Here is a 16,263-nt window from a genome sequence, read left to right as displayed (position 1 = left end):
ATTGGAGGATTGTGAAACGTTGAGATTATATAAAATGGATAAAAAAGTCACGGTTGAACTTTTTCTCAGATATTTTTAGAATCTTTCAAATGTATTTTTGTGTGTAAAATAGGCAAATATCAACTTAACTATTGAACCAGACTAAAAAAGTGGACTTTTTCTAAATAAAACGTGAAAATTATATTTCCTTTCATTTCAGTTCCTAAAAACGAAGCAAAAGAATATAAATTTTGTCTTTGATTAAAGTTAATGGTTTGGGTTTTGACATTTCTATTTTAACCTCAAAATTTCGTATATTTATATTTTATTTTCAACCATTTAAATTTTTGTAATTTTATAATGGCAACAGCAAAAATTATAGAACTGAATGAAAGTAACTCTTGTAAAATGTGAGCATAAAACGAATTAACCAAATATTTTACCTTTATTTGTTTACTCACTCTATTTTTCATCTAGCTCTTCATAATATTCTTTGTATCAAAGATTTGAAAAGGGCGATCGTAACAAATTTAATAACAATATATTAAGATGAACGAAATATTTTGACTCACATTAGTAATATATCAGATCTAAGACAAAATCTTCCTTCACAGCTGTCAGACTGCCCTAGGAAAATACATCTGTCCCAAATGTAATATTTTATACTGCTCCTTAAGTTGTTACCGCTCGAAAATCCACCAAAATTGTTCAGAACAATTCTACAAAGATCATATATTTGAAGAACTGAAACTGAATGAAAATAATCCAGAAGATCGATTGAAAATGTTATCAATTTTAAAGTCAAGTAATAACAGTTTTGACGATCCGACATATCTAGATGATGACAATATTCAGGCTTCTTCTCCAACAGAGTCCTATGACTCGGATGATGATATAGAAACAGATAGCTTGCAAGAACGTTTAGCTGGTATTGATTTAGACGATGCAGAACAAGTTTGGGCAAGTCTTAATGAAGATGAGAGGAAGGATTTTATAGCATTGACACAGTAAGTTTTACAGACATTTCCTCCTCATATGCTGAAACACAATATTCTACTAATTCAAATTGCAGCTTCTTTTTCAAGATATATAGTGTTTTTATATGGTACTATAATAAATTTGTTTTTATAGTGGGAAAACTGATCTAGATATGGTAGTTCTAAAACAGTTTCTCCAGAAATAGTTATATTTAAAGCAACCTCTTTCAGGGATTTCAAAACTAAGAATATCATACATAATTGGAAGCCTTGGTGGACATTCTATTATAATGGTAAAGTGCAAGAAGTAGATTCAAACTCTAGTGGTTATAAAACAAAGTGTCCAATAATTAAAAATATTTCTGAATTTGAAGGTATTTGTGTGAGTATTATCAATTGATATATGAAGACTTCTTCAGAAAGTTTTGTTTTTTTAGAGACAAAATCCTCATGTCAATGTAAAGTTCAATTTGTATAACATATTGGCTGGATATACCTTTGTATCAAGGTATTTCAATGGAGAATACTCTTTATTTCCTAAAGAAACTATTAGTTTTATAGCCATCATTGCTACAAGTTTACACACTCATCAAGATTTTGTAGATTTACAATCCGTATTTGAATCAATAGAAGGCAAAATCATTGAGGTGAGTATTTAATCTGTTAGATTGATAGAAATATTTCTTAATTTTCATCAAAGTTCAACTATACTTTAATACTTTCAAACCATTTCTTTCTGTTGTCATAAAAAAAATGTGTAATGTCCATTTTAGAATGACTGGATTATGTGGGACATGAACAGTGTATCCATTATGATGAAAGATTTGGAAAAAATTATCTCAGGTCCTACAGATGCTGATAAAAATTATTATGTTTTGGCTGCAATTTGTGACATCCATAACTTATTGAAGAAGTCAATTTCAAAGAATAAAAAAGACAATGGGGATGTAATGTCAAAAGCTTTTATAGACGAACACTTTCCTATATCAAGTATTCACACCTTGAAAGAAATGAAATTATATATGAAAAGAATAGAATACTTTGTTTCTTATGTCCATAATTACTATAAGATCTGAATATGATTGATTCTGAGAAAAATAAAAGGAGTATTTAGTTTTTATCAATTTTATTTTTTAAAAGTTCCTGTGTAAATTTGTACATTTGCTGATTCATTGCCCTTAAACTCATATTTTCCTTCTCTAATCTCTCTAATTCCAGTTCCTTTTCAACAGAGTTTCTTTTCCTTTTGAAACATTCAATAGGGGAATTCCTTAACACTGTTATTCCAAAATTAGTATGGCTCAAATTGAAATCCATCTCTAAATCCATAATGGCTGTGTCTACTTGAAAATTTTGGCACAGAATATTCTGATGATTTAAAATAAATTTCAAGTTAGTTATGGGAGAGTTCATTTTTATAGATGTTATCACTTTACAGGCACTCTTGGTATTCCAAAGAATAATAATTCCATCATCTCCCCCTGACGCCAAAATATTTCCTCTTTGATTTAAACATAAACACTTGACTGCTTTGGTGTGCTGTTGAAATGAGAGTTTCTTGGTCTGGATTTCTTCAGAATTTATTTGGTAATTGTTATCTGTTATATTGCAAGTTAGCAAAACACCATTTGAACATCCTATGTAAGCATTCAAAAAGGAGCAATCAGTAATGAAAGAATATACTGAATTTTCTGTAATAATGTTTTGTATTAAACTCCCAGTCAATAAGTTATAAATTTTAACAGTTTGGTCCAAAGAACAAGTAGCAATTTTAGAACGTAAAGCAAAACATCCCACATGTATATCTGTAATGGCCTCTGTATGATCTGATCTTGAATAAACAGGTTCAGTTTGGCCAACTTCTCTATGTGATAGATCATTTTTATGTAAGCTCACTAAGCGCACTAATTTGTAAGTTGATAATATGCCACCTTCATCTGCTACTATTAACAAACTGCCATTTCCTGAAAATTTCACCACTGTTATTTTACGCATATTTCGTCTCTGTATAGTGAGAAGTTTTCCAGATGCTAATTGCCAAATATACAAGTAAGTCTTGATCCCTACAGCCAAATAAATTCCATGAGGGCATACACTCAAGCAAGATGCAACTTCTGGTAAAATCAGGCGAAAATTTTTCAATGGCTCATGACTATTCATCTGCCATAGGTACAACTTTGGTTCTTCTCGGTTGGCTCCAACAATATAATCATTTTGTAATTGAGCCACCATGTGTTTACTAATAGGACCTCCACTTTTATATTGGAATACAGAATTCGTTGTTTGATAGTCCCACAAATTGATAGCTGCAGGTTTGTTATTTTCACATGTGCTCATTAGTAATTCTTGAAGATCCATTCTGAATTTAATACTTAATTAACCAAATTTTTGTTTAATTGAATACCTTGAAAAAAGGAAAATAGTAAATCCTCAAGATGAAAACAAAGATTTGAGGGGATATTACTTTTAAATCACACTTCACACACAGAAAAATGTTAAATTATAATAATAGTAATCAATCTATACTTAAATTTTTTCAAAAAACTAACCTTATATTCTTCCAGCCATTTTAGGTTAGTGTTTGAGGCATGGAACCATAGATTTAAATTACTTCTTTTTCGCATTGTAGCTTACTGATGAGAAGTTTGAAAAATTATTCATATATTATCACATATATTTATATGTGAATAAATGGTGAATCTCACGAAATTGTAAAGCGATCACATATATTACCTAGATATAAGTGTGAATTCATTATTATTTAATTTCGATTTTTCACAGCCACCCGGGATGTCAATAATTCCTGAATGGACTTTGATGACAGAAGCATAGACAAACGAATCTACCAGTTTATCTATGGAAAGAAATTAGAAGGTATTGACACAGATTAGTCTGTGGTATTGATTTGACAGTTTGAGAGAAATAAACTAATTGACATTCTAATTCAATTATTGGATATAATTGTTATTATATTGATATATCGATCGTATAATTATAGAAAGAAATCTGTAGTTCCACTTGGCTAAAAACATTACCGGGAAACTGTAACATTTTTATTCTGACATTTGATTCAGTGTTTAAAACATGGAACCCAAAATGGGATATGATCGATATATGCCTGGTAAATTCACCCAAGACCGATGTTTCATGTGTTATAATTTTGAATATTTTCAGAGAAGGAACCTAATATGAACTTTAGAATTCCGAGGAAAAGAACAGCTGAGGAATCTTTCGGAAATAATGATAATTATAATTATTCATCTTCTTACTATGATGCAAATTCAGAAAAAATTCGTGGTGAGTTATGCTAATTTGCTATTAGTAAAATGTGATGAAGATGCCAATGAAAATGCCATTGAAATTGGGAACACCACATTTAGACATTTCAAAATTTAGAAACAATTTTGTTTGAATTTTAGCTGATGGTAGTTTCTCAAGTGCTGCTTCTAGATCCTTTAGTATATCAAACTATAGAAAGGCTGTCCCTTATTATTTTCCTGAAAAATCTGAATCTTATTTGGATTTAGCAATTAAACCACCAGAGATAACAACCAATCTGAATAAAAGGTAAATAGCTATTAGAAAAAGAGACCAGTGGACGAGATGCAACTTCTCTTCAAAGAACATAGAATTTCAGTTATCAGTGAAATTTTTGTTATTTTAGAATTGGTTTCACTCAATTCCCTAAGAGCAATTTTATTAATGAAGAATACCCAAAGATGTCAATGGATATGAAATTGAATAAATCAGGCTCTGGATTCAGTACCCCTTTGTTTGGGTCTGGCAGTAAGGATAGCTACTTTGGGGAAAATAGAAGTTGGGGGACAAATTTAAGCAGTGGTATAAAGAATCATTCTGTGCCTTCTACATCATTTGCAAATCAAAATACAATCCTTATAGGAAAGAGAGGGGAGATATTGGGTAAAAGGCGGGGTTTTCTTGAAAAACCATCTTGGAATACCCAAAATGTGGGTAGTGGTAGTAATTTCACTTACAACAGATTAAATGATGATTTGAATAGTGGCAACACTTTTGAAAGAAGTAGTTTCAATGGATATAATGGTGCCAATAATTTTAATAAAAGTTTCAATGATGATAAAAGAGGATGTAACAGTTTTAACGAGAATTGCTATGGTGGTATATATAAAAATGGTATGTATCATTCGGAGATGCACCTGAATATACTTAAGAATTTTTTTCTATAGAAATAGCAGGTAAAATTAAGTATTTCCGCTCAATAGAAATAAAAAAAAGATTTGCTATTTGTTTAAGAATAAAGACTTACTAGGCCCTTTCCAGACAATGGCTGGTGCGCTTCCGGGACTGCCCTCATGCCTCATTTTAACTGTTAGTGATGGGATGAGTTGTACAGTAGAATCCCTTTATAATGACATTGAAGGGAATTGACAAACACGTCATTATAAACGGAAGTCATACAAAGCGTTTAGTGAAAAAAAAACCTCTTCTAGGTAAATTTTCATTTTAATAAAGGAACATAGCATAAAAACAATCAAAATAAAATTGCACTTAATAAGTTGTATGTATGTACATATATTTTTCATTTTTTAATCAAGAAATCTGTAATTTTGGTCTGCCTTTGTTTTCTCATTGTATTGTAATAAAAGTCCCTAATGCTATTTTGTATAGGAGACATCGCCATGGTCGAATTTGTACTATCATATTCAATATGGCTATGAACAAATCATGATAATAATTCTGCAAACGATAGCTTAATCCGGTTCTTGTTTTTGGAAATATTTGAGATTGTCGAATGACCTACTTCAAATTCCTTCGCGAGATAATAATTTGATTCTCTTTCTAATCTGCATATTATTGCACCTTTCTCCTGAATCGTAAAAGCTTTACGGCGTTGAGATATCATTTTTCCCCACAGGATTATCCACTGAGATTCAGCACAATAACAAGTCATGTGTCAAACTTGTAGAAGGTATAAGGAATCATATCGGTCATAATAACCGGGCATAATTTATTGAGAATGGGTCATAATAAGCGACATGTCACTGTAACCCAAGTCATTATATCCAACTTCTTTTACGAAGATGTTATATGAAAACCAAAGTTTGTTGTGTAATTACATCATAATAGGCGGTTGTTCACTATAAGCGGAGTCATACTAAACGGATTCTACTGGATAATTTTTAATTTGATTCACTTGGAATGATGGCCAACTAAAGTTGACTCAGTGCTTCTACTTTGTGTACTGCCTCTGAGTATGCCTTCACCCAATTTGTTTGCTGGCTTCCTCGATTTATTTCGTAAGGTGTGTCATCTATATAGTTGGCCCATCACCCACCCTGATTCGTTTTCTAGCACGATTAACTTGAAACTATTCAGGTTTCGCCTATCTTTATGTATAATTTTCAGTTTATGCAATGAATTTTAATATTATTTTTTTAAAATTGAAAGTTTGAACATTAAAACACAAAGTTACTAAATTAACATTTTTAGTAAGAAAAAATTCAACAAATTTATGCAAAAATATTCATAAAGTAATCAACTCCACATTTTTGAATATTCTTCTTCTATTCGACCTTAGTCTGTTTATTATGAATATGAAGTGAAGTGTGGCTTCCTGAGAGATAGAACCTCCAGCTATCATTTGGCTGGTCCTCCTAATGGTCGTCGGTTTGCTGGTTTTCCCTCATTAGCGATGTATTCTAATCTGTTGTGATCCATTCTTTCTATGTGGTCTCGGCAATATCTTCTCCTCTTCATTTCCCATCTCACTATATCTTCAACTTTGCAAATAGATCTAATGTCGCTATTTCTCACTCTATCTTTTAACTTCTTTCCTACGATAGTTCTGAGAGTCTTCATCTCCACTGTTCTTAGGATGCTCTTTTTTTTATTTGTGTCAGCTCATTTCTCGATACCATAGGTTAGAACGGTAAAAAAAACCCAAAAGGAATAGTTGTGCAATAGATGATAGTAGATCAGCGGATGATAGTAGATTATTCTAGAGCTACTAGACGAAATTCACAAGATGTTCTAATTGAGCTTGCCACGCCCACAATTTGAGTCTGATAAACAGTTCGGGAGACACTGATACTGACAATTCACAATTTATACGTGTTGCGTTTATTCTGAGCTGGATCAAATACAGTTCAACTCGATTTGAGTCGTTTAGAGAGTTAATCGAGTTGCCCATCACTATTTTGTAATTTAAGAGAGTTATTCATTCCGGCTATCTAGCCGTGGTCTAATCGATTCTTAAACTAATAGAGAAAAAATAAATATCGAATCCAGACAAGAACAAACAGTTTGAAGAAATCCAGTATTGAGATGAATCTACAATGGAGAAATTTCTGAAAATGCCTCCCACAGTTGTAGGTGATACATTATGTGAAAAGCCTATTAAAGCACAATTAGAAATTCTTTTCAACAATCATGCTGTGAAAGCCTTTACTTATAATATAACTTAAAAATGAGAGATATCGAATCTTCTAAAAAAAAAAGAAATTCAAAACGCCTGGTAAATCGGCTGATCTGCAGTTATTCAAATTGAAATTGTTTGTGAATTATTCAATTGCAATGAATATTTGGCATTCTCACCTACTGTTCTGTTTATCTTAGCAACCAGTAAAAATAATCTACCAATCTAACAACAAACGTGGTAACTAACAAAAGTCGTTCTATCGTGCAAAAATAATGTAAAGGATGTAAAGAGAAGAGTTGGAAAAATTGATAACATTACATTTTAGGACTGAGAGATGAAAATGTAACACAGAACAACTTCAAACGAAGTCAAGATGTGAATGTTGATAAAGTTCCAAGTTGGAAGCGAGATAACTTGAAATTTAATGATGGTGTAAAAAATGTTGGTAGATACTGGAATAAGACAGAAAAGCCCAAACGACCCAAACCAAACATAGGTAAGTTAGGTGTATTTTAGTAGCTTAATGTAGTTAAAAAAAAAACAACAAATATTACACTATGATAATTACATATATCGTATTTTATCACTGAACATCTCAATACATGGAAAAAATCATAAAACAAATATCAATATAAATAAATTCTTTGGTTTTTTTATAGTATATCAATAGAATTATTTAAAGAAAAAGAAATTTCAACCCTCTTTGAAATTTTTCACCCGCCTTCCAGAGCTTTTCTCGAAATTTTTAAGAACTATTTGCTTTTCCTACAAAAATTGGTAGCTATTCCGCATGAATGCTCCTAACAGTCCTAACTCTAGAACACAATGAAGCAATTCTGAACAAACAACCAAGTTATCAAATTTACAAAAATCTTTTCTCGAAAAATTGGCGGCAACACATAATCATGTAATTAAAAACATGTATGGCTATGATAATTCTGAATACAATGAGCGCGTTCAGCAGAAAGATCGGTAGAGTAAGTAGCTCCGCTACTGATAGGTATCAGTTTGGTAACGTTAGTATTTTCTGCTGGATGGGTTGCTCCTTTTCTTGATAGCAATAAGTTCTGTGGGTCCTTATTGAAGGTTACGTTATGATTTCCTGTTATAATATTGATTTTTATTTCCAAGTTTGCTTACGGTATTATTACTATTTTCTTCTTCAATATATGGGAAATTTATTCAGAGTAACATTTCAGAATGTTAATAGAAGTATATGTTTCGGTTTCCATCATTGCTATATTTGAAATTTAAATTTCGTCCCAAAATCACTGTCACTAATGTCAGTTACTCGTCATGTTACGAAAAAGTAGCATAAAATAAATTCGCTACCAAAGATGGCGACCGCTCCGTAACATACGCTTCGTACCGGAAACTGATAGATTGCCTTCAGCAGAAAATTCATAGAATGTTGCAGACTGTTGAGTCTGCTGAATGCGCCTAATGTTTCACCGCAAAATCCTCTCTCTTCAACTCTGAATAAATTTCCCAGATACTGAGGAATTGTATTTTCATAAAAATTTTCATTTCTTGGGATAACTGCTCTATTTTCACTTTTCAAATTAGGCGTGGTGGTAATACCTCTTAAGGTCGAACTAAATCAACGAAGCTTCCTCTAGGTCAGCCATACTCATTTTTTTATGTTAGGCCACAAAATTGCTACCGTTCATTATTATGGCCGCAGTATTTTACCTACCTAACTTGTAAAACTAGCTGTAGCCCGGGCAGTTTTTGTTTATCGCGCATAATCACAACCCTCTTTTTTTTAAATTCTGTTACAAGGTAGCCTAGGTCCTTTCCTAAGCTCTACTAGTTCCTATCTGTGTACCAAATTTCATCAAAATCGATTCAGTGGTTTAGGCGTCAAAGCGTAACAGACAGGCAGATTAAGTTTTTACGATGATTTTTTAACCCTTTTATCAGCATAATTCACTCAATTATTATCAATAAAAGATTTTAACAATCATGGTACTGGCCAAAAAAAAATTGCGATTAAAAAAATAGCTAATTACAAAATTAAATTGTCGTATTTACATAGTAATATGACAATTTAACTATTTTCATTAATTTTGTTTTTTCACTTGATTGTGAGTTTTTTTTTCATGGTTCAGTTGTTAATATGTGAAATGGCTTGTCCGTATATAAATAAATAAATATAATAAGCTAAGAAAACGTACCCAAAAATCCATAGAAACGAAAACTAAAATAGCAAAAAGTATGTGATACGGCATTCTAGGTAGATAAGTATGTTGGCGACCATTTTGTTTGAAGCAGAGTCTGATATTGATCAAAGAAATAATTAAATAAAACAGGCTATTGAAGCTACTTCAACCAGCTCTACAACTCTATAACGCATCGTTAAAATATTTGAAGAACATATATACCTACATAATAATCATTAAGTTCGTTGAGAAAGGAGACACTACAAGTGGAAAACTGTAGTTCTATTAAACAGGAAGCACTGCAGATCCATCTTTTGACAAGATTCGCATTCGAAGTAGATTTGAAAGTCCCTAAGGAACTGTAACACATATGACTTACAGGCTCCAATGTACCGGGTTTTTCACCATAATTTGACCCCCCCTCTAACTTAGTTACTAAAAGAGATACAAAAAAATGTTTTCTGTAAAAGTTTCACGAAATCGACTAGTGTTTTTTAAAATGATTTCACAAAACGAAATATATACAGAGTGGGCAACATATTGATAGCAACTTCATTTTTTCAAAAGGAACACCCTGTATATTTTTCTATATTTGACTAGCTCTTTTTCCCCTGATTTCAAATATATAACATATGTTTGGCCTTTCTCTCTTATTCTGACTACCACAGAGTTTCAAATTTTAAGAACCACCTGGCATGCTCAGTAATCAGTTTTCAAGTGGTAGGCTGCGATAACTCATAATGCTATTTTTTGAGTTATCTCGTTGGCAACGATATGACATATAGTCAAATTGCCAACGAGATAACTCAAAAAAGAGCATTTTGAGTTATCGCAGCCTACCACTTGAAAACTGCCAGGTGGTTCTTAAAATTTGAAACTCTGTGGTACTCAGAATAAGAGAGATAGGCCAAACATATGATATATATTTGAAATCAGGGGAAAAAGAGCTAGTCAAATATAGAATATACAGGGTGTTCCATTTGAAAAAATGAAGTTGCTATCAATATGTTGCCCACTCTGTATATATTTCGTTTTGTGAAATCATTTTGAAAAACACTAGTCGATTTCGTGAAACTTTTGTAGAAAACATTTTTTGGTACCTCTTTTAGTAACAAAGTTAAAGGGGGGGGGGGTCAAATTATGGTGAAAAACCCGGTACATATGCTTAGCAGTTAGCACAAGAAAGGTAATATTCTGAGAAATTCTCAAACTTCCCAATTTTTCTGCAGACGTGGCAATGTAGCAAATTTCTTATGGAAGGACAACTTCTAGAAGACAAGGTATAGGTAGTACCTAATAGTGTCCTGTAAGAGTAAATGAGTGAATATTAATACCGTTATTTTTGGGTAATTTTGAACCCTTATTTGTGATAATACAGTAATATTGTAATACTGGGCTATGCCGTGACTCGGGCCGCATAAAAGGAGCAAAAGGGCCGCATATCACACCATTATTGAAACATACAAATAAGCAATTTAATAAAAGTTCTCTTATTTTGCATATGCATTGACGCCAATTTAAAGCATATTCTAAATCTGAAATACATGCTTACCTTACTTTTTTTAAATATATAAATAACTTTTATTTGAAGAACCTTTATTTTGAAGGATTTCCTTTTATGTCAAATCAACCACCTGGTTGATCCTATACACCCACAAAAGTGTGAAATGAAAAAAAATTATATATATATATATATATATATGTATAGGTTACCATGAATGATAATACATAATTACATTACTTTGAAATATTTGCAGCTCCTGTTGCCATTCCGGATCTTAAAGATGAAACATTACCAAAGGAACTGAGGCAGATGTTTCAGCCTCTGTTTTGCAAGCTTTGTTCATTGCAGATGACTAGTAATGTAATGGCGAAGATGCATTATGTTTCAAAAAATCATGAAAAGAAGATACGCAAGTATTTGACTGAACTATCAGAGAAGACAGGTGAACCCTTGCATCCTAGAGCTGTTACTACTAACCAGCCTAGGAAAGAGAATGAAGTGTGTAAATAATTTTGGTTGCTGATATTTCAGTTCTGTCAAATCACTGTGATGTTAATTTTTGTTTTTTTCAAGGAGGATAAAAATCCCAGAAATTCTTATTGTGAACTGTGTGACTTGCAATTGACAAGTAAACAACATGCTGATTCTCATTATATGGGGAAGAGTCATAATGCGTAAGTATGCTATCAAACACAATTAATTACTTCTTTTTAAACAACTTTTATTTGCAGGGTTCGATTGGGGAAGAAGAAACCTCACGGCAAGGGATTCTTTGATCCAAATGGACAATGGATACGCATATCGTAAGTTAATGATGCTAATTGAAAGGAAAAACATGCCTCTAAAGCAGTGATTCCCAAAGTGGTCCAGGTGGACCCTTGGGGCCCACGGTGTCGTGAAGAGCAAAGGGGGTTCCAAGCAAACTTTTTTCTGGTTTCGATTGTAAATAACAAAAATATCGGCTTGGCTTCACTCACCAAGCTACGCGAAACTGCGTAGTACCACAATTTAATCCTCAAATGGTTGATGTAAAATTTTATTGTGTTATTTCAAAATGTTATCCATCTTTACCGAATTTAATTTTAGACCCTTTCAAGGTTTTTCCAAGCAAACTAATAAAAAAGAGTTGTGGAAGATACCTATACCGGGTGGTTCAGAAGTCTGGCAACATTGAATTTATTTCGCGCACAGGTGTAACATCGGAATTCTGATACTGAGGCCTTTAGTAATTTCAATCTGATGGGCCCATCAGATTTTTGGCCCAAAAGGGCCTTATACAAGATATGAGGCCCAACTTTGAAGTTCAGATTCAGCGAGAGATTTTATATCCGAATTGGTTTGAAACCAAAATTTTTCTGTCCATTTTTGGGCCCTAAGCAGCGTTTTTTGTTCAAAAAACAGGGAGTGTTTATTCAGATCAGGATGCAAAATTCATATCCTGATACTGAGGTCCTCGGTAAATTTTCTCTTTGAATCGATTGAGCCCATCAGATTTCGGGTGCAAAAGGGCCTCAAACAAGATTAGAGGCCCAACTTTGAAGTTTCAAGTTCAAACCCATCTTTTTTATAGTAGATTCGGATTCAGCGCGAAATTTCACATCCGAATTGGTTAAAACATGAATTCTGTTGGTCCATTTGAAGACTCACATTTTTTCTTGACAAGTAAAACTCCTGACTGATTGTTAATGTTTTCTTTCGCACTAAGCGAAGGGCTGAGCCCTATGGACCTATGAGTTTCGAATGGTTTACTCAAGGTCAGAATAAAACATGATTCAGACGCCCCCGGATTTTTGAACAAAAAACGCTGCATAAGGCCCAAAAAAGGACATTTTCGTCCAAAATCTTATTTTTGGTTTCAATCAATTTGGATGTAAAATTCCCCGCAGAAACCGAATCTGCAATAAAAAATTTCAAAGTTGGGCCTCATATCTTGTATAAGGCCCTTCTGGGTCTGAAATCTGATGGGTCCATTCGATTCCTCGGACGAAATTACTAAAGACTCCAGTATCAGAATTCCGATTTTCCACCTGTGCGCGAAATAAATTCACCGTTTCCAGACTTTTGAACCACCTGGTATCTGTTGCAGGGGTCCACTAAAACTAGTAAAGCTATGAAAGGGGTCCAAGAAAAAAAGTTTGGGAACCACTGTTCTAAAGTGATAAGAATTGAAAATCAAATATTAGTACAGGTGTCTTTTAATTTGATTTGTTTTCAGGAAAGAAACAAACCCAAATTTGTCAGAAGGGGATGATACTTTTGGCATGGATTTCAGAAAAAAACCAGAAGAGAGTAATTCTACCAGTGCTCAAGAAACAATTCCTAGTTCTTCTGGGAAGTCCTCAGAGCTATTCACCTGTTCACTTTGTAGTGTTTCTTGTGTATCACAAGATCAGCTCAATATACATCTAGGTGGTTCTAAACATAAGAAAAAGCTTAAGATGAAAGGCTTATCTCCAGATAACTTCATGCTGCCTAAGAATTCCGAACAACAAGATGATAACAGTGCAACAGGCAAGTTATATTCTGTTTTGTTCTCTTCTTCATTTGAGTTATATTTTTGTTTTTTTGTAGTTTCTTAATTTATTCATTTATTGCTGATCTACAATCTACTCAATTCAGTAATAAATAAATATTGGCTTCTTCTTCCTTCTTGCAGCATAGGAATATTGTCTGTTTCACTTGGATTGGGCTTTCGAAGTCTTGCTGCGCTTTTGTCCTACTGGCCTCTTGTTTCTTGTTATTCTAACAATTCTATTCCCACCCATGTGATCAATGTGCACATTCTATCTCTAAGGAAAAGACTTTATGTTAAGCACATATTCATTGATATCCTCCATGTTGCACATCCCCCTGGTATTCTACCTCCTCTCTGTCTATCATCGAGATAGAATAGAGAGGAGACACTATGAGCTGTTATCGTGCTAGAAAAAACGTGACCAGTAGGCGGAGCTAATTCTATTACTAAAATTGTAAGAAAGATCAGGGTAGGATTAAGTAAACTTTCAATGATGGAATACCAAAATAAACCACGTTCATCACTTTTTAAAAAGTCTAAGCATTGTTCACAAACAATTTTTGGTTCAAATAATATACAACATATCTTGCCATATTAATTATAATATATTTAGAGTATGGTGAAGATGGATTTACAGATATGCAAAAATTGTGAATACGGATCTGTGCACTTCTATGAAATGTTATTGGTCAAATGTTGACAGATCTATATCCAAAATAGCGAAGTGGTACCGCTTTAAGTCAGGTGATGTCATCTCCCCTCTATTCTATATCGATGCTGTCCATTAATATTTGTCTGGCTATTCTTTATAATATTTTCATCTTCGTTGTTTCCAATACTCTTTTTTCTTCGCAGTTTCAGTACAGGTTTCGGCTAAATACGTAATTATTAGTCTCACAGTGGTCTTATACCAGGTGATCCCAAAAGCGTATCTCATTTTGAGGGAGTAAATGAAGATATTTTGAAAATCTTTTTTTGTTTTATATGTATAGGGTACCTAGAAAAGCACATTTTAAAATTATTTTTGTACAGGGTAAATGGAGAAACTAGAACAGTGAATAGTGGACACCGAGGTGGTTCTAGATATTTCTCAAAAACTTCAATTTCAAGCAAGAAATTGGTACAGCAAAATTATCTGCGCGGAAATTTTAACTACGCGACTTTTTGAGTTTTTTGTGCTCTTTTCAAATCTAAAAACGGATTATCAAAATTTTGATATACAGGGTATTGTTTCAAGGATACAATCGTTTTATAATTTTTTTGGTAATCGGGACCTGGATTTTTCTTTTTTATTAGGTGATTTATTTGAGCTTCAAATAAGAAAGATGTGTGCAAATATGAAGAAAATATACTGGGTGGTTCGCTAGTTATGAACTCTGAAAGAAATAAGCAAAATTCATGAATCAACCTGTATCTCGGTTTCCAAGGCAGTCAGACCCAATGCATGAGATATATCTAGAACCACCTCGGTATTCACTCTTCAAGTTTTTCCGTTTACCATTGAAACACCCTGTATATACAGGGTTACAACAAAGTTATAGACCAAAGTTACATTTTTTTCACCGTAACACCCTGTATATAAATTCTAAAATGAAATCGCGAGCTCAAATAATGATGAGTTTCGTCAGATCATTTTATCCTTAGAAGACCAATTTACGAAAAAATGGAAAAATTGACTGATTACCAATTATGGTAATTAATTAAGAAACCAGTTACGCCGCTGATACAGACAATGTTTTTTCGGTTAGACATATTGGCCACTTCTATGCAGAAAAAAAATTTTCAACTCTGGATTATACAGAGTGATCATAATTAATATTCAAACATTAACTACGAATAATGGCCTAAGTGATTTTGTCTAAATTCGGTTGTTTGAATGTTTTTGTCTCAGATACAGGATGTATACGTTGAATTTTTCATTGAATTGCGTCTGTCCCACGAATTGATCTAGTGATATCACTCCCAGTTCTCCTCTTATGTCTTCATTTCTCCTTCTATCCTTTCATACCTCGCAGGAACTTCATTTCCATCGCCTGCAACTTACTTCTCATATTTTATGTGGTGTTCCACAACCGTAGGTCAAAATAGGTCTGAATATAATTTTGAACACTGTCAATGGTAACATATTTTATTTGTGTTTCAGAATGTGCTGCACCTTCTGTTAATATCGATGAATCACTGCGGGGCAAGTATATAACACCAAATGGATATTTTTATTGTGAGAAATGTAATTTAACTGTGAATTCTGAGATTCAGTTTAAACAACACTTATCTAGCAAGAAACATGCCAAGAAAGAGCAGCAAGAAAATGTAGTATAGATTCTTCAATAGAACAGAGAAATAGTTTTAATTTTTCTATTTTTGATTGATTTTTCATTTTGGTAGTTAAGCACGATAAATGTTATGTACTTTGATGTATCAATAGATGTATTTCAAAAATATACATACATTTTTATAACCTTGATCAAACTATCATATGTACTAGTTCAGAATATTAGTTTTATTTGTGATAAAAGTAGGCGTACTCGAAATGATTTGCTCTGGAGGCGAGACAATTAACTTTTCCCCTAAATGTTTGCTTCATTTTTATCTTACTTTTTCACACAATTCGTGAATTTAAAAAAAAAAGTTATACTGTGACTGTTATACTAGTGATTTTTATTCCAATAGTACTTATCACTAACAGATGAATAAATTGTTTTCCATTAAAATATCTTGATTCTATGATT

At 32.8% G+C, this 16,263-nt stretch overlaps 3 protein-coding genes across 6 annotated transcripts; 2 read left to right on the top strand and 1 right to left on the bottom strand.

Annotated features, from left to right (window-relative positions):
• The first annotated feature begins 229 nt into the window (after window positions 1-229).
• On the top strand, window positions 230-2,076 carry LOC123675899 (zinc finger HIT domain-containing protein 2). The gene is made up of 5 exons (XM_045611460.1): window positions 230-389; window positions 594-986; window positions 1,188-1,338; window positions 1,394-1,603; window positions 1,730-2,076. Exons 1-5 carry the CDS (start codon window positions 340-342, stop codon window positions 2,030-2,032), a joined length of 1,107 nt encoding a protein of 368 aa, XP_045467416.1. The 5' UTR covers window positions 230-339; the 3' UTR covers window positions 2,033-2,076.
• On the bottom strand, window positions 2,066-5,260 carry LOC123675898 (WD repeat-containing protein 18). 3 transcript variants are annotated; one of them, XM_045611459.1, is made up of 2 exons: window positions 5,242-5,260; window positions 2,066-3,360 (listed from the first exon to the last, which is right to left on the bottom strand). In XM_045611459.1, the coding sequence occupies exon 2, from the start codon at window positions 3,312-3,314 to the stop codon at window positions 2,067-2,069; it is 1,248 nt and encodes a 415-aa protein (XP_045467415.1). In that variant the 5' UTR covers window positions 3,315-3,360; window positions 5,242-5,260; the 3' UTR covers window position 2,066. The 3 variants fall into 3 exon arrangements, with proteins under 3 accessions (XP_045467415.1, XP_045467414.1, XP_045467413.1); XM_045611458.1 differs by lacking the exon at window positions 5,242-5,260 and adding an exon at window positions 3,506-3,616; XM_045611457.1 differs by lacking the exon at window positions 5,242-5,260 and adding an exon at window positions 3,421-3,529.
• On the top strand, window positions 3,804-15,975 carry LOC123675896 (zinc finger matrin-type protein 3-like). Of its 2 annotated transcripts, XM_045611453.1 has the most exons (10): window positions 3,804-4,077; window positions 4,131-4,253; window positions 4,376-4,523; window positions 4,621-5,108; window positions 7,679-7,849; window positions 11,273-11,517; window positions 11,593-11,693; window positions 11,751-11,822; window positions 13,235-13,530; window positions 15,678-15,975. In XM_045611453.1, the coding sequence occupies exons 1-10, from the start codon at window positions 4,041-4,043 to the stop codon at window positions 15,851-15,853; spliced, it is 1,857 nt and encodes a 618-aa protein (XP_045467409.1). In that variant the 5' UTR covers window positions 3,804-4,040; the 3' UTR covers window positions 15,854-15,975. The 2 variants fall into 2 exon arrangements, with proteins under 2 accessions (XP_045467409.1, XP_045467410.1); XM_045611454.1 differs by lacking the exons at window positions 4,376-4,523; window positions 4,621-5,108 and having other exon boundaries at window positions 3,846-4,077.
• Window positions 15,976-16,263: the final 288 nt, after the last annotated feature.

The sequence above is a fragment of the Harmonia axyridis genome, chromosome 3, assembly GCF_914767665.1.
Source record: "Harmonia axyridis chromosome 3, icHarAxyr1.1, whole genome shotgun sequence".
NCBI classification, from domain to species: domain Eukaryota; kingdom Metazoa; phylum Arthropoda; class Insecta; order Coleoptera; family Coccinellidae; genus Harmonia; species Harmonia axyridis.
Note: the sequence above shows the minus strand (reverse complement) of the source record. Positions and strands in the feature narration are given on the sequence as shown.

Bases quoted from the DNA above. Each gene is read 5' to 3' on its own strand.
- LOC123675898 (XM_045611459.1), bottom strand. From the start codon at position 3,314: ATGGATCTTCAAGAATTACTAATGAGCACATGTGAAAATAACAAACCT.
- LOC123675899 (XM_045611460.1), top strand. From the start codon at position 340: ATGGCAACAGCAAAAATTATAGAACTGAATGAAAGTAACTCTTGTAAA. The intron at 987-1,187 runs GTAAGTTTTACA...AACCTCTTTCAG, and splicing joins GATTTTATAGCATTGACACA to GGATTTCAAAACTAAGAATA. The intron at 1,339-1,393 runs GTGAGTATTATC...TTGTTTTTTTAG, and splicing joins CTGAATTTGAAGGTATTTGT to AGACAAAATCCTCATGTCAA.
- LOC123675896 (XM_045611453.1), top strand. From the start codon at position 4,041: ATGGAACCCAAAATGGGATATGATCGATATATGCCTG. The intron at 4,078-4,130 runs GTAAATTCACCC...GAATATTTTCAG, and splicing joins ATATGATCGATATATGCCTG to AGAAGGAACCTAATATGAAC. The intron at 11,823-13,234 runs GTAAGTTAATGA...ATTTGTTTTCAG, and splicing joins GGACAATGGATACGCATATC to GAAAGAAACAAACCCAAATT.